Raw genomic sequence first — 22,407 nt, 5'->3', positions numbered from 1 at the left:
TAAACCCAATAGTGACAGCTCTTAGAGGGCGAAGCCTATACGAAATAGAACAACAAAATTGTAACTTAACTGAAAATCTGACCACATTCAAGGAAATAAAACAAAAAATACAGATAATTCCAAATGGTTCATTTACTTTTTCTTGTCACTGAGTGTAACAATAAATGATTATATTTTATGAATGATGGACTGTATGACTGTAGCTGCCCTCTAGATGTGACATCATTTACAGCAGCCAATCACCAGAAAATAACTTCTGTTGTCCTGAAACAAGGAAGCTCTGCAGCACAGATATCTACTGTATTAGTGTGAACATACATTATTAGAATTGGGCAAAAGCCATGTATTTATAAGTCTGAGAACATCTCCAGTCATATGCATCTCCCACCTTTTCTGCTATGACTACAATCACACCCCTAACCCCAGTCTTACCTACTGTATCTGTTATACAACTGAAAGCTTATTAGGCATTTAACTGGAAGAGGTTCTCGAAGACAGTACACAGCCTGGGAGAAAGTGCTGCCTGAGAGCCCCAATTAAGGGCAAAACGTCTTCCTCTTGCTTTGCTTTCTCTCCTCATTATACTGAAGATGCTTTATACGTATGTGCACGCAGACACACACATACACACACACACACACACACACACAGAACACTATGGTCACAGTATGCTTCCTTAGTTAATGAAATTTTGTGTGCATATATGCAGTATCAGCCTCCCTTGGACGTTCCACTTTTTACAGTTTGTACTGTACACTGGCCAGAGGGCTGCAGTTGGCTGGCACAGATTCGCTGTGGAGACTTATTCTATGCAAAACAAGAGCCCTGTTCTAGAGACAACAATGAGAATGAAACTAAAATTTTTATTTTTCCTGGAAGAAGAAAATATATTAGATTTTAACATGATTATACTCTGGAGTGCCTACATATATACATTTATACAGTGTCTGAGTTTACATTTCAATAGCAAAAATAACAACATATTTAGGCTGGTTAACACTGAAATGAATAAAAGTTTTAGAAAAAAATCAGTCCAGCAAGTAACAGCCACAAAATGGTTCAGTTCTCTTGATTAGACGATGTAACTTGTGCATATATTCCTAACATATATTCACTCAAATATGGCCTGCATGTCATCAGTATAGCTCCCAAGTACCAAAATATAGTACTAAAATACCTCAACTGGCTTCTCCTGCTGTAGGAGTACAGTGGTATGACTCCAAGGCTCTGCAGGTTTGATGAGCTCCTCCACATTTATATTCATTCCTACTGTGGAAAGGCTGTTCCAGGGCAGCTCACTTAGGAACTCAGGTGAACAGTAGCACAGTTGTGCCTGTTGTGCAGAAGACACTAACTGGTATGCAAACAGACATCTTTTTTAACATATATATTCATGAATGACATCAAGCTATATGCCAGGAGTGAAAGAGACATTGACTCACTGATCCACACCACTCGGATCTACAGCCAGGACATCGGAATGTCATTCAGACTGGATAAGTGTGGTCAAATGGTAACAAGGAGAGGGAAGGTAGTCAGAACTGAGGGGATTGTACTACCAGAAGGCAACATAGCAGATGTTGAGGACAGCTACAAGTACCGTGGGATCCTGCAGGCAAATGGTAACCATGAAGAGGCTGCAAGGAAAGCAGCAACTACCAAGTACCTGCAGAGAGTAAGGCAAGTCCTGAGAAGTCAGATGAATGGAAAGAACAAAGACTACACCCTGCCGGTCATCAGGTACCCCGCTGGTATAATAAGCTGGCCAAAGGAGGAGATAGAGGACACTGACATCAAGACAAGGAAGCTCCTTATAATGCACGAAGGGTTTCACCCCAAGTCCAGCATCCTGAGACTGTACACTAAGCGGAAGGAAGGAGGCTGAGGATTAGTGAGCGTCACAGCCACTATCCAGGATGAAACAACAAAGATCCATGAATACATCAGGCAGATGGCTCTAAGTGATGATGTGCTTAGTGAATACCTCAGGTAGCAGAAACCAGAGGAACAAGGGAAGGAAGAGCAGGAACCCTCATGGAAGGACAAACCTCTGCATGATATGTACCTCCGTCAAATAGTAGAAGTGGCTGATATCGAAAAATCCTACCAGTGGCTGGACAAAGCTGGACTGAAAGACAGCACAGAGGCACTAATCCTGGCAGCACGAGAACAAGCTCTAAGTACAAGATCAATAGAGGCCAATACCACGCAGGACCCAGGGTGCAGGCTGTGCAAAGATGCCCCTGAGAAAATCCAGCACATAATGGCAGGGTGCAAGATGCTAGCAGGCAGGGCATACATGGAACGCCATAACCAATTGGCTGGCATAGTGTACAGAAACATCTGTGCCAAGTACAGGCTGGAAATCCCAAAGTCAAAATGGGATACACCCCCAGGTGGCTGAGAGTGAGCAAGCTAAGATCCTGTGGGACTTCAAGATACAAACTGGTAATGACCAACCAACCGGACATAGTAGTGGTGGACAAACAGAAGAAGAAGGCTGTAGTGATAGATATAGCAATCTCAAGCGATAGCAACGTCAGGAAGAAGGAACACGAGAATCTCCAAAAATACCAAGGGCTGAAAGAAGAGCTAGAAAAGATGTGGAAGGTGAAGGCACAAGTGGTCCCCGTGGTAATAGGAACATTGGGGGCTGTGACCCCCAAAATGGGAGAGTGGCTCCAACAGATCCCAGGAACAACATCTGAGATCTCTGTCCAAAAGAGTGCAGTGCTAGGAACAGCTAAGATACTGCAGAGGATCCTCATATATATAAACTGCTGTATTGATTGATAGGCAGCCCAGCAGTGGCTGTCTGTTAAATACTGACTGTATCATGTAAACATACTGAAAAGAAAGGGAAAGAGAGGGAGAAGGAACCATAGATATCATGGAGGGTACACTACTGAATATCACTATGTGACTGAAGTAAATTAGAGCATTGTGCATCAATTCATATGATCAGGTGGAACTACTCTTCACATGTTATTGTTGCATAATACACCACGCATGTAGATGCCGATATTAAGGTTGGTTTGGCCATTCTGAATGTAATGAGTATAACACAATATTTAATGCTCTTATCAGACAGTCCAAATGCTGTTTGTTTCATGCAAGTTTGTTATAAGGTGGTGAGAAAACACTGCATGTAGTGTTGAAAAGAACATTTCTCACAGCAATTTCATTATTGCATTACTGCGTACTTCTATCATGAAATAAATATATTTCATATAGGCTACATTTTAAATTCAGGGTTTGTTGTGTCCAATATCAGTAGTTTACAAATACAGACATTGTAACAATTTATATTTATATTACTCTTCTTTTTCCCACTTTTGTTTTTACATTTTAAAAATTTTGTCATACCTGGGGTGACCTCCTGCACCAGGATGGGGGTCTGGGAGGACAGAGTGAGGCCATGAGAGTTAAGGTTTGGGTCCCACTGGATCTGAACATTGAAACGGAAGGGGTAATTCCTCCGATCACAGCCACCAGACTCGGCTGTCTTCCCATCTGCTGACACTCGGTCTCTGAGAGGAGCAAGTAGACAAAAAAAACCCACTCAGGATGCAATTGTACAACTACAATATTTCCAAAAGAGCACAGATTGAAAATGGTCACCAATGTGGGCATTACTGCTGCATTCTCATACAGTCCATTAAATTGAGAATCCAACTAATGATTTCAAATAAGAGGAAAAACAAAGGTTTACCTGCTCAGAGAGTGAGACCTGCTGCCTGTGTCTTGGGACCGTCTCAGCCATCGTCCCACCATCTGCTCTACCCGGCTGGTCCTACGCGATGGGGAACGGCTCCTGTCCGGTACTTCCATTTACCTGGCAGGGGAAAAAGTCAGAGGAGTCATACATACAGTATTATTCTTTTAAAGATGGCGCTCCCCTGTGTGTGACGTCATGGAGCTCTCCAAGTGAAGTTATTTCTCTTTTGTCTCTTTCTTGCTTATTTGTGCCATGTTAATGCAACAGTAAAGACTGCAAACATTATTTATGATTGGGTGACTTTACTACAGCTAAGAGAGCGCAGTCATCTTGGAGAGTTTGACCTGAGCACACTGGACTCTTACCCAGAGCTAACGTGCTATGTTGATACGACGCCCCCAGCAGGCAGCTGCTTGGTTAGCGACAAGCCAAAACGGAGAAGAGGCGGACAGGGACATGCGGAGCGAAGGCACCGGCGTTTGGTCAGGAGGGGTAGGCTAACCCTCCAGGGTACATTGTTTGCAAATGTCCAATCTCTGAATAATAACATGGATGAACTCCGTGCTCAGATTTCTATGCAGACGGACATACAGGACTGCTCCTTGCTGTGCTTTTGTAAGACATGGCTGGCTGTAGGGACACCCAAAGAGGCAATTACTGTGGACAGCTACTCGGTGTTCAGACACGACCAAAATGATGCGGAAAGAAGCAAGATTCACAGAGGAGGAACGGCTGACTTTGTCAAAAGTCCTGGTGCACCGGTAGTAAGATTATCTCCAAATTTTGTTTTGAAGATGTGGAATATTTAACATTGAAACTAAGGCCATTTTATTTGCCCAGAGAAATGCAATGTATCATTGTAAGTGTGGTGTACATACCCCCCCTCAGCCAGGGAGGGCGCTGCACTCAAAGAGCTCCACGACATGATCAGTGAGCATGAAACCACATATCCTGATGCTGCTAGTATTGTTCTGGGAGATTTCAGTCACTGCAATCTTAGGAAAAGCATGCCTAAACTGTATCATTTTGTGACATTCCCCACTAGAGGAAACAAAACACTAGACCAATGTTACAGTAACATTAGAAATGCTTTCTCAGCAGAATCTAAGCCTCATTTTGGTAAATCTGACCACCTAGCAATCCGGCTCAGGCTGGTTTACACCAAATGGCTCAAAGCGAAACCAGTCACAGTGAGAACTCTTAACACTTGGACTGATGGTGTACAGGCCAGCCTGCAGGGCTGTCTGGAGGCCACAGACCAGAACATCTTCAAAGCCACAGACGACATCCATGAATATACAGAGACTATGAGTGATTACAACTGGTGCACATCCCTATGCACACCAGCTAGAACGGTGCATGTCTTCCCCAATCAAAAACCTTGGTTCAATATGGACATAAAGCAGAAAATCAGGAAAGGGCGGGAAGCTTTCAAGTCAGGGGACCAAGCGGAGTACACGAGAGCCCAGTACGAGCTACAGAGGTCCATCACAGCTGCAAAGAGGGCATATTTCCAAAAACTGGAGAGCTATAACATGAATAACAACATGTGCAGCATGTGGCAGGGAATCCTGGACAGCCTTAACAACTTTTATGCGAGGTTTGACAGGTTGAACACGGATACCCCCTCAAAATCCCCCTGCGACCCGGGGGACACTACTTATCAGGTAATGCGCACACAGGTTCTGAAGGCCCTGAAGCAGGTGAATCCCCATAAGGCTGTAGGACCAGACGGTGTCCCCCCTAGACTGTTGAGACCCTGCGGGGACCAACTAGCTAGTGTGTACACAGACATCTTCAACCTGTCCTTAACCCAAGTAGTAGTCCCTCGCATTTAAAAAAAAATCCATTGTCGTGCCGGTCCCTAGGACATCAGACACATCCACTCTGAATGACTTCAGGCCAGTGGCGCTCACATTAGTCACCATGAAGTGCTTAGAGAAACTGGTCCTCACACTGAAACGTCTTCGACCTAAAAACCTAGTCCAGTTGATTTTTCTAAATTTTTTTCAGCTTATTATGACCTGGATGACTGACAATCTACACGGACATTCTGCATAGAAATAGCAGAACATACAGTCTTATGCAAAAGTTTACTCCTACCATTGTTGTTTTGGCTCGTAGACTACCAGTGCAAAATTTAATCAAATGTGACAAAAATTGCAGAATGACATCCTGTCTCGCCTCTGTTTTACAATGCCAGTCTGAATTCACAGGCTGGCTCGCAATTATACCGCCCTTAGCTTGATCTGTATGAACAGCACAAGGGTGGGATACTAGCAACCCTTTGGAACGGGTGTCTCATGACTCCCAATACAAGCTTATGTTAGTAGCCTAACCAAAAGCATTGAATGCAATTGTACCTCAATGCTGAAATCTTGTAACAATTTTATTTTTGGTTTACATTTATACATGGCTGCCAAGATGCTCTCCATCCATCCATTATCTATACCGCTTATTCCTGAATAGGGTATCAGGGGGCTGGAGCTGACATCGAGCAAGAGGTGAGGTCCACCCCGGACAGGTGCCAGTCTGTCTATGTGTCAGTCCTATGATGAACAACCACACACACACTCACACCTATAGACAATTTAGAGAGTCGCAACCTAAGATGCATGTCTCTAAACTGTGGGAGGAAGCCAGGGTACCTGGAGAGAACCCGCACAGGGAGAACATGCAGTGCTAAATACCATCAAAAGGTCACTGAAGTACCTTTGAACCAGATGGTACAACTTCATCATCCTATGCAACTGACAGGTGTCCGGAGCAGGAGAGATGCTTTGTGGATTTCATAACTGAACTGCAATGATGGAACACACACACATCTTTAGCAAAAGGTTCACCATCACTTACCCTTGATACAAGGGATAATGGCTCTCTGCTGGATTGCGGAAGGTTTCTCAAAACCATATGCATAAATTCCTCTGAGCAGAGCCTCACGTAGGTTCATGTCATCAAAACTGTCCACGATCTGGTTCCAGTTACTCTGGAGGGGCAAAAAACAAAGAGCAACAGGTAGGTGCGTGTGACAACACACTGCGCTCACAAGGAGATTAACACCAGCTTTCCTAACTCCCACCTGTAACTGGATTTTGGACTTCCTGACAGAAAGACCACAGGTGGTCAGAATGGGAGGGCGGGTGTTTGCTGAGCTCACAATCAGCACAGACTCACTGCAGGGCTGCTGTCTCAGCCCCAAACTCTTCATCCTGTACACCCACGACTGTGTCTCCAACCATGACAACTCCAGCATTATTAAATATGCTGATAAAACCACCATCCTGGGCCTCATCAAGGGTGGGGACGAGTCAGGTTACGGAATCTTGGTGAATGACATTCTTGATTATGGAGAGGACAATGACCTCATCCTCAATATAAAGAAGACAAAAGTTATAATAATAGACTTTAGGAACTGACTGAGGTGGAGAGGGCTGACAGCCACAAGTTCCTGGGCTTGCAGGTGACACCTGACCTGAGCTGGACATGAAACACAGCTGCCACAGAAAGCCCAGCAGCGGCTATACTTCATCAGGCAGCTCAGGAAAAGCTGGTCTGAAACGTGGACCCCTCAACCAGGCTTATAGCGGACTGGTAGAGAGCATCCTCACTACTGGGATCACAGTCTGGTATGGTAACACCACACAGGCAGAGAGGAAGGTTCTTCAAAGGGTCATAAAGACTGCAGAGAGGATCACTGGGACTGAACTGCCTGCTGTGTATGGACACAATATACACACACTGCTATTGCAAAACAGCAGAGAACATAATCAGAGACCCACTCCATCCAGCTCACACTCTGCTCAAACACAAAAACTGCACCCACAACCTCAGGCACAGCAGAGCGGACAGTATCATCACACACAAAACAAGATTTTACAACAGCTTTTTCTCTGCCGCAGACTAATCCCTACAAAATACAAAATGTGAAAAACCTGTGCACTAATCCCTCATTACCCTACTAAGTAGAATACATATACAATTCCACTAGTTGCAGTACCATGTGCAATATTTGAAACTCCCCATTTTACCTGCTACCTTATTCCTGTATCCACAATTTTATCAACTATTTTGTATTCTTGTTTTTAGTATTTTGTATTTTTTTGTATTCCTGGGTAATCTTATATTTAGACTAGGTGTTCGTTCTTTTGGCTTTAAACTCTTTACTTAAATCCAGGAGAGCCCTGCACAAGAATTCCTATATGCCTAGACTGACTGTTTATGCATTAATGGCAAATAAAAATCTTTAATCTTTAAATGGATGTAGATAAACAGCAAAGTGTCAGTGTAGCATAGTAAAATGTTTCATGCAAGAAACCAACCAGGAAAAATAACAATAATAATTCAAACTCCTAGAAATATTTCCAGAATAAAACATGCAAATGAAAGTACTTGAAATTTCAGTGGTTTAGAGATAGAGAACGCACACACACTAGGCTTGGCAGTGGGACTTCTGCCTAGCAGACATAGGCTGAGGCCAACAATGATGTCACTTGTGGCATCATGTAGCCTAATAGGCTCTTAGTACAAGTTATGAGCCAGTTGCCCAAGCCAAGATTCTAATTTCCAGTAATGATGGTGTCTCCTTTGAATAGGTCCCTGTTGTGTTTGCTGTGAGGCAGGTGGTTGTCATAAATGACTGTTGACAGGCCATGGTGGTTGGTGCAATGGATATAATGGACATGGGCTCCTTTTGGTGTCTGTGGGGTTTAGTCTGGCTAATGGGTCCTTGTGGAACCTTGCACTGACAATGCCATATCAGCTTACATACACATGCATGCTTATAAAAACCTAAAGACTTTAGCAAATGTTGTGCTTGACTCCATGGATATTTATTACCTGTACACATTGGTCATGATGCAATTATGCTCCAGCCTGATTACACTGCAAGTGGGACAAAATCAATAGTTTTTGTTTAGCCCAAAAATGTATTTGGAACCACAGCCAATGCTAATATGAAGCTTTAGCAGTATAAGTTAGAAAAATAAAAAGGATATCTTTAAAATAGATGTTTTACTATGAAATATCATCTTTGTGTTCAAACCAGGGTATAAATTTCATAACAGCCATGTGACGTGAAGCCCTTAATAGTTGTCAGAGGCACATGACCATGGTGGCTGGTGAGCCCTCATCAGATGTGAAGAAACTCTTATCTCTGCCAGATCTTCTGAAGCCAGTCAGATCTGATGAGTGATCTCAGTAAATGATAGCTAAGTCATTCATTTGTTCATGATCTGCCACTCATGTAGGTGAGTGTAGCTACAACCAAGTTAGCAAAATACACGGTAGAATTTAATGTTATTCACTCTTTTACACTGCTTGGTAACAACATTTTCATGAAGGATTGGTGAACTTCTGTTGTCTACATTCACTAAATCTGTGCCCTATTTTTAGCTCAGAGTGCATATCAATTAAAATAGCAAGATCACGCTCTATTTCTAAGCTGTAAGTAAACTCAAAGGCTGTAAAACACAGCATGTAGTGTTGAAAATTATTTTCCCTGCTATCTGAAATATTGTATATGCTAAATCAGCAGTACTGTATTGTTAGTCTGTATACATGCTATTTTTAGTAAATTTAATGTACAATATATGTAAATACAGAAGTTATCCTAAAATGAGGGGGACAAGCAACATGCTTAATAGGTAGCCATTCTACATTTATTTTTAGTTTTCATGGTGCTAGAAGTGATGCTGGTCTTTTTGCTCATTATGATGCCAGATGAATAAAATGATTGCACCTGTTAGAGTAATTAACAGTAATTCAACATCCTTTACTCCGTTTTCTCCTTAATAAATCAATCTTCCCTCCAACCCGTGACCATAAGCAACATCAGCAAACTGGCAGCTGGATGACATGTTAAGATGCCATAGAGCGCAAATTTGCACATGTAATGCTATGTCCTATCCAAATTATAGTAAAGGTGCACAGTTACTACTACTGCCAAAGCCGCACATGAAATATCTCATATTTCCCTGACATACAGTAGTTCTACAAGCATGCACAATTTGTTGTATTCATTTTGTGAACATATCCTCCAAACCTTAGTTTGTAACATTACTGCTCAGGCTGTGTACTGTAGGCTACATACAGTAAGCTACGTGCACATACATATTATTTGTCTGTCAGCCTTAGTGACCAGTCAAGTGACCTTTGTGTTCTCTGGAAATGTATGAAATTCAAGGCCAAATGACCTTGCCCTTCAAATTATGAACTGTATGGCCTGGTTCAAATCCTCTGCCAGATGTCAACAAACAACCCCTGTAGGAGGAGCTCTGCAATCAAAAGACAGAACTTTGGAAGAATCTGACTAATTCTGTCACTAATGCATCATATTAGCTTTGGCTGAATGTTACAATACATTTTGACACAAAACAGACTGTGGGTTGTATTACTAATTTTTATTTTGTAGCAGCACTACAAAGATATCCCCTCATGGCCAGAATGGACAGAAGGAATGACTACAGCAATCAGTAAACCTTTCAATGTAGATGTGAGCATTAAAATAATTTGTTTTTAACACTGGCAGAGTCAAATGCCTAACATTATCATGGAACACTAGAATACTATTAACAGTATTTGCTCACAAAGTCTCCCTCTCATTCACCACACACACATATGATCACACAAAGACTTCCCCCCCAGATGACTGAGCAAGTCAGACATTAGCTGTTACTTAATACCCCCTTCACATCATCAAAGGTTGATTCTACTTGACTGGATCTGGCAAATAGTGATATAAAGCATTCATGAAGAATCGCCCTTCAGTGAGTGATACATGGAAAAGAAAGAGACTGACTGAATGAACAAGCCAACAAATGAATGAATGATATAATCACACAATGGGAAAAAAGAGTACATGGATAAGTTCATGCAGGATAGCAGAGTAAACTGACAGATTAGTGAATGGATGATAACCACATTACTAACCAATAAACAAATGAAAGGATGGATGAATTCCAACTACAAGGAGCAAGGAGTGTCCTTTGGGGAAAAATGATGATAAAGGTAATGACAGAGAGACAGATGAATCCATGAATGCATTTACTGTTTGATGCATGGGATGAATGAGTGAATGAACTCAGTGGGCCTGTTGTATTCCTCAGTGAGCAGCTGCAGGAAAGAATCTCCCCCAGACAAATGCTGATGATGAGCATTAGCACCATCCATTAGAGGAAACACAAGGGTGAAGAGAGAGAACAGGAGAGGAGAGGAGAAGGGGAGCTATTGTAGGCATCTAAACAAGGATTAACGTGGTGTCCAGTGCATCATCAGGAACAGTATGATGTGACAAGTGTAGGAAACTGAGTGAAGCAAGGACATGGCAAACAAACAAACAAGTGTGATAGCAGGTGAGTGAGGAGGAGGGATTAGTGGTAAAAGTGGTGATTGACACAGCCAGACAGCAATGTCTCCTGGGGGATCTTGAGTGGTAAGCACATTATCAACCCACTATGAACACCCCTCTCCTGCTTCTCTTTCTTTCCATCCTATCAGTCCCTCACTTCTCAGCCCTCCACATCTCACTTTTACAGTTTGCTTCACTCGAAGTATCTCACTTATCAGGTTACAAGAAACACAATGCAGAAGTGTCCTTGGGTTTGTTAGAGTGAAATACACAAATATAAAGAAATGTAAAGGCCCTGAAGCTCTGAAAACATGGATTTCCAGTAGAGATACTTCCATTTAAAAGTGGATCATCAGGGATGGATTATAGCCAAAGGTCTGTGCATTTCAAATGTCAAACATTGGGACAAAACCTTTATACAATCCAGTCTCCTCTAATCCTATAAACATGTTTTTCTTCCTACAGTAAGTGACTTTGATTGACTATACTTATGAAGTAAAAGCCCCTATGTCTCATCTACTCCACTCTGGTAAAACAGTGCTGAGACCGCATACAGTAGCAATTTCCGTTTTGAGTTCCACATTGTTCAAGGTAAGATATCAAAACAGGAAACGTCGGCAGATTTTTTAAAAAAGGTGTAACATTAGAAGCTGCTGGGAATATTACACTGTACTTCCCTCTCACGTCATTCAAAAGACATATCACATTTCTCAACTTTACACTTCTCATAAATTTTCTTGGAGCATCCATTGCTGACTATTGCAATCCTACCAATAATGACAAGATGCAATTTTAAGCATTTTTTCTCTTGTAGTAATTGTACTCCATTTGGACATTTAGAGTTGAGTCATGAGACAGAATTTTCTGACCCTCTCTTGTATGTAGTGGGGGAGGACAAAAAAGTACAGACACCTCTAAATATAATGCATTCCAGTACAACACCACATTTAATTATGACCTCAATAATAAACATATAATTGAATTTATACATTTATAACAATTTCACTAAAAACTGAAACATTTTGAGCTTCATAAACACAGATGTTAAGGTGGAAGTGTTGCATTGAAGTGCATACAATTACACAGGTGTGCCTGATAAAGCGGCTGGTGAGTGTAGGATAAGGCAGACGGCACCACTACAAATGGAGATAATGTAATTATCTGAAGTTGGGAGCGGTACCTCCCCAAACTACACCCCTTCCATTTCTACACTATTTAAACCAACCAAAACCCCTCACATCTATTATCGCTTTTCATTACCCACCCACTCTCCCCAGAATCTTTTTCCTATTCTTCTATCCCTTAGTGAACTGCAACAGTAGAAAGATAATCTGGCAAATAATTACTGAATGGGGCTGGTGATGTATTCAAACAGAGAAAGTAAGGAGACAGTGAAGTGTACAGGTGAGCAGAGACATCAGGTTTCAGAAGTGGTGGGTTGACTGTGCAGGGCAAGTGGGAGTGGCAGGGTCTGAAATGACAGGAGACGCTATGGAGAGGCATCTGGGAATGAACAACAGAATCTGGGCAGAGGTGGCTGACATGAAGGTTTGTGACTGGAAAGTTGAATCCTGTGACTGACAATTAGTTTTATCTCAAATGATACACTGCTGCCCTTTAGCTCTTGTTTGCTTAGTGTCCACACTAACTTACATATCACAAACAAACCAGGTTATAAAAAATGGCAGATTTACTAAACCTTATGCATTTATTTTTCTTCTTTGGTGGTCACAAAGAGCCAGCAAAGTAGTAGATTGCCGTAAGCATTGCTAGTCTGCAACTGGACCTCAGATTTTATTAATAATGATGGACAGCTAGAAACAAAGCAAAAACAAGACATTTTGTACCTTAACAGTGATGGAGCATAGTTGCCCTGTTATTGCTATATTTCATACAGTTATTAATAGGGAACAAACAAAGTAACAAACACAGCACACTTAACTAATTTTCCTTTTCTGATGTACACAGAAAATTCCATGCTCTTGCTTATACCACAGGTATTTGCCAAATAAGCAAGTCAATTTTTATTAGTAAAGCCTGATATCATAAATCACAAATGTTCATCAGGGGTCTTAACAAACTGAACAATACCCTCTGCCGTTAGAACAACTTGAATAAAGAAAAACTCCTCCAAAAATCCCTTTAATGAAAAAAATGGAAGAAACCTCAGGAAGATCAACAGAGGAGGGATCCTTCTTCCAGGATGGACAGATGTGCAATGGAACAATCTGGCTTACTTCTATTGATCTCTTATATAGACTGCTGTAAAGATCAATTCCTCAACCGTCCCCACGATTAACACTTGGACTGTGTACATTTACAGTAATAGCAGTTTAACTTTTGATCTTATGCTATAAAAGAAACTGTACAGACACACAGTCCTGTGGTGGGTCCAGAGTGAACTCGTATCAGAAATTACCTGCTTTAAAAGGAGTCCAAGAGCCTTCATTTTAAGCAGCCTTGACCCACGGTTTGTTGACAGCTTCCACACCAAACTAAACAAACCAGGCAGGAAAACACCACAGTTCTGCACAAAAGAGTTCTGGAGTGAGATCACCCTCACAGGAGCACCAAACTAATGTTTCTGTGCAATACACAAAACTATGTGTTAGTTTAATTCTGAAAATGTTAAAACTGATAATATGCTCCTTTTGGTAAGAGCTGGATGAGGAAATTGATATTAATTTCATCTTTGTGAGTCGAGTACAGAGGTAGATACAGAAAACAGAGTTTATGATGTGTGTTGCACAACAAAACTGCCATAATTACACAATGTACACTATGTAGCAAAAACTGAGCTTGTTGATTAATACAGCAGCTTCTTTGGCTATCTTGTGACTCTTAGCCATAAGTCAACCATTTCATCCACAGAGGTTGAAAGGCTGATATTGGTTTCTAGTTATTATTATTTTTTTTCTGATTTGAATGTCCTGAACAACCTCTACAAAATACAATTGCAAGGAATTTAGGTACAGTATTTCATCATCTACAGTTCATAATATCATCAAAAGATTCAGAGAATCTGGAGAAATCTCTGCACGTAAGCGGAAAGGCCATAAACCAACAGTGAATGCTCGTGACCTTCGATTCCTCAGGTAACACTGCATTAAAAACAGACATCATTCTGTAAAGGATATTACCACATGGGCTCAGGAGAGGAAAGTCACTTTCGGCTTTTCCCGTTTAGGGGTCGCCACAGCGACAACTCAGATGTTGGCATTTGGCATATGTGTTTTACACCGGATGCCTTTCCTGACACAACCCTGATTTGAACCCGGGGTGCAGCAGCGAGAGCGCTGTACCTTAACCACTAGCCTACCAGGGACAGCTTAACATGTGGGCTCAGGAACACTTTGAAAAAACATTGTGAGTTAATACAGTTTGCCGCAACATCTACAAGTGCAAATTAAAACTCTACCATGCAAAGCGAAAGCCATACATCAACAACACCCAGAAACGCCGCTGGCTTGTCTGGGCCCAAGCTCATCTGAGATGGACTGATGCAAAGTGGCAAAGTGTGCTGTGGTCTGACGAATCCACATTTCAAATTGTTGTTGGAAATCATGGACGTCGTGTCCTCTGGGCTAAAGAGGAAAAGGACAATCCAGATTGTTATCAGCACAAAGTTCAAAAGCCAGCATCTGTGATGGTATGGGGGCGTGTTAGTGCCCATGGCATGGGTAACTTGCACATCTGTGAAGGCACCATTAATGCTGAAAAGTACATACAGGTTTTGGAGCAAAATATGCTGCCATCCAAGCGACATCTTTTTCAAGGACATCCCTGCTTATTTCAGACAATGCCAAGCCACATTCTGCATGTGTTACAACAGTGTGGCTTCAAAAGAGTGCCTGCAGTCCAGACCCGTCTCCCATTGAAAATGTGTGGCACATTATAAAGTGCAAAATACAACAACCCAGGCCCTGGACTGTTGAGCAACTGAAGTCATACATCAAGCAAGAATGGAAAAGAATTCCACCTACACAGCTTCAACAATTAGTGTCCTTAGTTCCCAAAAGCTTATCAAGTGTTGTTAAAAGAAAGGTGATGTAACACAATGGTAAAAAATACCCCTGTCCCAGCTCTTTTGGAAGGTGTTGCAGGCATCAAATTCAAAATGAGTTAATATTTGCAAAAAACAATAAAATTTATCAGTTTGAACATTAAATATCTTGTCTTTGTGGTGTATTCAGTTAAATGTGGATTAAAAAGGATTTGCAAGTCATTGTATTTTGTTTTTATTTATGTTTTACACAATATCTCAACTTCATTGGAATTGGGGTTTGTATAAATACGAGTAGCATTTGTGATTTAGTTTTTTTCATGGTTCTATTCCCTCCATTATTTCATTGTAGAGGTTTAGGGTTGCTCATGGCCATAATGTTTCCTCTTACTTGTTATGTGCTGCAGTAATACCAATAACACTGCCTTTTCTGCTCCTATTTTGGTGTGTGGTGAGTTACCAAAATACCAAATTGGTGCAGTGTTTCCCTATCAAATTCCTTTGGCGCTGCACTGAAAATATCTCAGATTGATGTTACTGCATGTCTAGGGTTTCCCCAGGAAACTGGTTCACGGAGCTGGTAAACTGAGTCGCTGTGCTCTTTGTTGTAACACCTCTGTGTTCAAAGTCATATGTGTAATTGACATGGGCCCACTGAAAAATATGTGATTGTAATATCAGTAAAATATCAGTGGGGTTAAGAACTTTGACTTTAACCAACTCCAGCTTGATTCAGTTCAAAGTGGGTAAAACGTTTCCAGCTGGAGATTATGAAGCTAGCGTTGGCCTGTTGCGCTCCTCTGCGTGTGTGATGAGCTGTCCTCACACACCCTTTTCCAGTTGTGACTGAATGAGTTGCTGCTTTTCCCAATTCATAAAACTCTTGAATATTTTGTTGTCTTTTAATGTATGATATGATATGATATGATATATGATATTATTTTCTGATTTTCCCCCAAAAAAGTGTATAAATAAAAAGTGTTTTAAAAACTGAAAAAGTTGGAGACACTTATATAAACATAAAAATGTGCAAAAATACAAAACTACTTATTTTCTACAAATATTCACAGCCGTTTAGGATGTTCATGGAAGTTACAGGGTTAATGAATTTGGTGATAATCTGCAAACATGGTAAACATTACACAGTAGCTGTTGAACACTGGCATGTCAGCATTGTCATGGTGAACGTACCGTGGCTAAGTAGTATCACCAAGCTGATAGCATGATTCCTAGCCTTATTTTGAGGGTACAGGGGATGAGGCATTGCTTTGTCTGTAATGCTTATTATTGAACACACCATATCTGCACTGCCAACACAAAATGTTCACACTGTGATGAATGTATCAACAAAATCACTCATGTTAATTGATGCATTACTACTGTAACATCCTTTTTGGTTGCATTTACTGTAGGTTGGTCTAAACATGAATGTGGCTAAAGAAAGCTTGAGGTCTTAGTAATATAAAGAAAACTCAATACAACAATGTGAAGCAAGGAATGGAGCATGCTGAATTTTAAAGCATTTAACAAAAATCTCAAATTGTACCTTAGCAAGTGTTTGAGAAGCATACATATAACAACATTTGAGATGCAGGTTGCATACCCCATTTTCCAGTATACAACTGTTGTGCATTGTACAACAATCTCTCCACTCAAACATCCTCTCTATTACTTCTCTGTAGTACATAATGTTATTAATGTCATCGTTTACAGATACAAAAATGCTTTTTTTGTCTGACAAAGCTAATTAGTTGTATAGACACTGAAGACAGGGTTGAGGACAACATATGCTAAAACATGTATTACTTAAAACTTGATACACAATGTTTGCATAATGTTCTTAATGCACACACACAGACATTCACACTAACACACAGAGAAGGCAAATGGGATTACAGTATGTGTCTGCAGGTTTGTGCGTCACTCCTGTTGAGCCAGATTAGACTGAGCTTCACCTCAACCTTACAGGGCTGTTCAGAGCAACAGGCTGGCTAAAACCATAACACGCACACGCACACGCACACGCACACACACACACACACACACACACACACAAGTTCACTACTCACTTTCACTGATCATCTGTCTCACAAAATCTGCTTCACATTTGTATCTGACTCATAAAAAGCCACACACACACCTGCTTTCTGCTGTATAAATCAGGGCTCCATGTAGCACCAGTTACAGTCCTGCTCCACTTTCTGTCCATCCATCGCTCTGCTGAAGAGGGCCAGGGTGACGTGTCTTTACCTCCTGAGCACAAACAGCATCAGAATTAAGAGTCAGAATTGTTTGGCAGAATAGTCGGACTGATGCATCAGCAACTACTGACACAGGCACAAACAAACAGACAGGTGCAGGAGTATCAGTACCTTACACTTGAAATGATTTTCATCTGAAAGGAAGGGAAAGCTGTGATGGATGATGTGAACAATGGAGGGGGGCTTTCTCTCTTCATTCACATGCACTAATCAAACAACTCGGTAATCATCACAGAGGAAGAAATAGCGTGTGAGGAAACAGAGAGGGAGGGAAAGGAGTGGGGATGTGAGGAGGAGGTACAGAGCTGGAAGAGAGAAAATGGGCAGAGGGAAGAGACAAGAACAGAGAGGCCAAACAATGATAAAAGATGTACTTTCCTCTCAGACAGTTTGACACACAGACACAGATGACTGAAGAGAGGAAGGCTAGAAAAGAGGTATGGGGTGGGAAATGGGGAAAACAGAGAAGTGAGTGAGTGGAGGAGACGAGGAAGATGCAGAGACAGACATGGGCTCCATCGCAACAGGATGGGCCTGCCTGGCTGACTGGGCTGCTCGTGCTGTTTCTGGAGTCCCACTTGCCCCTGCTCTGCCTCAAACACCATTTATATTTAATGAGGCCCTTAAAAAACCCTGAGAAAAGAGATGCTGGGAACATTTCTGCACCTCCACCTTCCCTGCCACTCAAACTCTCACCCCTCAGTACTTTTATTGTTTATAATTATCCCCCCAAAGCTGTTTCTTGTTGTCTGTCTTTGGTTTTCTGACTCTCTCTCTTTAGATTACCTGTTATCTGTAAAGACTGATTGTTTCCTTCAGCTCTTCTGCATCTCCAACTCCCAAAGTATTACAAGGTGTAAAGCACCCACACACAACACTAACCTGTCAGCTCAGTATGTGGCTGTGAGTGGAGTGCTTGTTTAACTTTAGTCTGTGCATTTGAGAAAGGATGATTGCTTCATCTTTTCTTCACAGAGAGAAGTTGGGCAGAATCAGCTGTGTTTTCTCAGCCACAAAGAAACAACATGCATGTGTTCTTTTTCTCTCTTGTACCTACTGGCCTTCAAAAACAAACTGAGGCACATGCTCTTTGTGTTTGTGCGTCTATGTGCAATGATGTATTAGTGTTTTTGAGCATATGTATGCATGTTTTTATTATGTGAATGATTGGATGAAGTATGTGAGTGTGTTTGTGTTATAGAGTGCTGTGTGCATCAATAATGTATCTAGATAATGTAACCACTTCACTCTACTAACAGCTAACAGGCACAACTAACAATGCACAGAGGAAGAGAATGAGGGGAGAGGGAGAGATACTTGTCCCCCATGCATACAGTGTTTTACACACTCTTTACCTGAAAAATTACTTAAATTACTTGATTAATTGCTAAAGTATACCAGCCTCTTATGCACTGCATCCATCTGTTGTCTTTATGTTCATGCTCCTGGGCAGTGTTTTATCTTTGATCCATAAATCTGTTACTTTACAAACCTTTACATATCTTACAAATCTCTAACCCTACCTCTGACTCAAAAAATATACCTGTATGTTCATGCTCTAAGGGCAGCAAAGGGGACACAATCCAATTAACAGCTCACATCACAGTCACACACAGATAAACGAGCACACACATGTGCACGCACACACCACACACATGCAATCCTTGTAACCTCCTATTCAGATTAGTGCCTTGTGCTGCACATGCCAACAGGTATACTACAGCACAATTAATCAACTTTACAGTTATTCCACTCTGGGACAGGGTCTGCAAAGAGTTCTGCAGAATAATAGTTCTGTATACAGGGCCAAAAAGTGTGACGGCTTAGATGATATGTTGCTTTTCTCTCATTAGCTGATTCATATTTTACTGAAATTTATGAGTGTCTTACTCTCAGGGAGCAGAAGGTTGGCTGTGATTCAGAGAACACATTTGTCTTCGATCTCAACTCCGTCAATAAAGTAAATGGGGGTTTATGGCAAATATTAAAATAGGATATCAGTTAACACTGGTGCTATCATATTTATACATGTGTATTTTTTCAGTCTAATGTTGCAAAGCCTGTTCTTATTTATCTATTTCATAAATCCTTTTGTGAACTGATTAATGGCAACAGTTACAGCTCATGAATCTCCAGTTAGTTCCATCCTATTGGTGAAATATGTCTATTAATAATGAGAGAGGAGAAAAAGAGAAACACACACCACAGGCATCCAGTGTTTGAAATTAGTCTTAGGACTTTCTCAGTGTCAACTAGACACACAGCCACTGGCTTTACTGTTCTCCGATTTACATTTCTGTCTGTCTCTGACTCTTTGTTTTAACTAACCTCCACCTTACTATGAAGTGCAACATTTGTCCTTATCCTAATATAAACAGGGGCAACGGGTAATACATGTGTTGTTTTCAACATTAATACAGGACACAGATGATTTACACATCACTATTTTTAGTTTTAATTTAGATTTTACATAACGTCCCAACTTTTTCTGATTTGGGGTTGTAATTAGCCCGATTTTGAGACCCTGTATCCAAATTATGTGACGGATCGTCACCAAAATCTAATCAATTGTTCATGGGCTCATTACTTTTTGAGTTATGCTGTTAACAAACAAACTAACAAACCCTGGCAAAAACATAACCCCTGCCCTTGGTGGAGGTAATAAACATTGTGTACTGAAGGTATCACATAATGTTAAGTTACCTACAACTTGACTAACACAACTACACATATCAGAATTTATGGAGATAACATTTAAAAGAAAGTTTACTGAATGAGTGACCAGGTATCAGTGAATCATCTGTCTTCATCCAGTAAGAACTGATGATAGCCTCTGATGGGGCAGCTGCACTAAACACGCTTAAATAGCTGTTGTCGGAAAACCCCTTGATCAAAAGTTTGAGACTGAAGCCATGTGGCTGAATGTGCTGTCTATATGGCAAAGGAGATCAGAGTTGACCTAAGACCTTTTAGACCTCATTAGAGCAGGCCCTCTTAATAACCCTCTCTACTTTCTGATTCACCACTGTGCTGCAAAAGTCAGGAGAAGCTGGATTTTGGTTCCAGTACCAGTTCTTGCTGTCTGGGAACACTCATTTGGATCCAATTTTCTGACGCCATCCTTATATGTTTTGAGGGGCTTTTAAACTTTATTATTAATAATAATAATAATAATAATACAGTGATAAAGTTCCTTTTAACTATCTGCATCATTTTTGTCTGAATGTGTCCTGTTTGTTTGAGTACACACAGTTACATACAAATAAGTTGACAGACACACCTCGTTTTTGCTCAATATTAAACTTGAAAATTTTGAAGCTTCAAATATGTAGCCACGCCTAAAAATAGCATCATAAATAAATTAGCAAAGCCTGCAAGGGTCTTAGAACACAGCGAATCTCCTATTGTTCTTCTGTTTCAATTCAGCACTGAATGTCGGGATTCCCTTTGTATTCATGAAACAGACACCACACACTGTACACATTCAATTCACATGCAAAAGAGCCACATAAACAAAAGCGCACTGTGCCCCTTACTGGTCTGTTAGAGCAGCATCAGCGCTGCGCTGTTTCAGGAGGCTGAAGCATGATGCAGCAAAATGTCTGGAGAATCATCTAACTGTAATATGCATGTACTGTAGTAATGCGTGTGCACGCAGTGAGTTTTTGTCTCGGCGGTTCTGCACGTTCCCAGTTACAGTGATGCATTAGTAAAACACATTGATTTCGCACAGCCTACCGTATGTAATATCAGTCTATTTGTCAGTTTAGCAATAGTTGAGCACATGACTGACTCATTTACTTTGACAGGAATAGGCTACCTGTTTTTATCTAATGACTGACGTAAAGCGTGGAGCGCTAGGACCAGCCTTCTCACAACCTACCCCTCAATTTGCCTGCACCTCTTCATCTTTTAACAGGTAAGACTTGGCCCGGCACGCTCCCGGTCGGCGAGTCCTACAGGACAGAACTGGTGTCCATCGACCAGGGCTGCGTTATAAGTCGAAGTCAGACTTTAATGATTTGCCCTTATTTATTGCATACATTTTAAATTTTGTGCTTGCTAAATTATACCAGTATATGATACTGAAAAAGCTGGTCGAATACACACTTTTTGATATACAGTACGTTTGGGCTTTTTCTCATTTTTCCTAATAAATGTTGTGGCGTTAATCAAGCTGAAGCACCATCAATTGCCTGCTAGCTTGCAGCAGGCACTAAAAGGAAAGAACATTTCTAAAGACAGATAACTATTTTGGCACTTCTTGTCTGGTTGCTATTCACGCTTGCTGGATATATAATAAAGTGGTGTAAGTCCTTACCGAGTAGCGAGTATCTCCTCTCTTATTCCCTCGTGAGCGCAGGGCGGGCCGTCCCGACCGTCCTGGATGTGGAACAACTTCGAAAAGCTCCGCAAAAACCCGCGCCTCCTTCTCACAGAGAAGTCAGTTAATCCATGTCACCTGGCGTTTAGGCAGCACGAGGACCACGGCTCGAGAGCTCTGCCGTAAAAGGTGCGTTTAAAGTCCCAAATCAGGTGAGCGCGCGACTAGATGTGGACGGCTGAGAGGCGCGCGGGGCTTAAGCGATCGTAATCTTCTCTCTCTCACTCACTCAACACCGCCCCCCCCGACTCTCTCTCTCTCTCTCTCACACACACACACACACACACAAATTGAAACGCGCGCATACATTAGGTTTTCATAGTGGCGACGGGGTCTCACCTCATAAAGACAAACTGTGGGGACAGGGCCACGCTGCGAGTCCATTGTTTACACACCTGCATCTTGCTTTCTGCTTGTCTACCCGCTGTGCGGATTTCGTTTATGCGTGTGCGAGCGTGTATGGGAAGACTGCAAGAGGTTATGTAAATATGTTGACATACAGTGCATTTACTTGCTTCAGAAATTGTATATAGGTTCTCTTCAGTCTTTTGACAGACGAAGGTTTCTATAAATAGTCCGCTAACTGGCTTCTATCGCCCCCTATAGGCGTCAAGGTTTTACAACCACACACAGCTATTCATCTATGTACCAGCCAATGCTGAATTACACACAACAAACCATTACTAAAGCCTTAGA

At 41.4% G+C, this 22,407-nt stretch overlaps 1 protein-coding gene across 1 annotated transcript in view; it reads right to left on the bottom strand.

Moving 5' to 3' along the window:
* frmpd1a (FERM and PDZ domain containing 1a) overlaps positions 1-21,884 on the bottom strand; it is a 59,347-nt gene extending 37,463 nt beyond the window's left edge. The window contains exons 1-4 of the mRNA XM_020596302.1: positions 21,649-21,884; positions 17,207-17,319; positions 3,713-3,835; positions 3,367-3,530 (exon numbers count right to left, since the gene is read on the bottom strand). Coding sequence (XP_020451958.1) covers positions 3,367-3,530; positions 3,713-3,831 — 283 coding nt within the window. The 5' untranslated portion in view covers positions 3,832-3,835; positions 17,207-17,319; positions 21,649-21,884. The remainder of the gene's footprint in view (positions 1-3,366; positions 3,531-3,712; positions 3,836-17,206; positions 17,320-21,648) is intronic.
* Positions 21,885-22,407: the final 523 nt, after the last annotated feature.

The sequence above is a fragment of the Monopterus albus genome, unplaced genomic scaffold, assembly GCF_001952655.1.
Source record: "Monopterus albus unplaced genomic scaffold, M_albus_1.0 scaffold29.1, whole genome shotgun sequence".
Classification (NCBI taxonomy): domain Eukaryota; kingdom Metazoa; phylum Chordata; class Actinopteri; order Synbranchiformes; family Synbranchidae; genus Monopterus; species Monopterus albus.
Note: the sequence above shows the minus strand (reverse complement) of the source record. Positions and strands in the feature narration are given on the sequence as shown.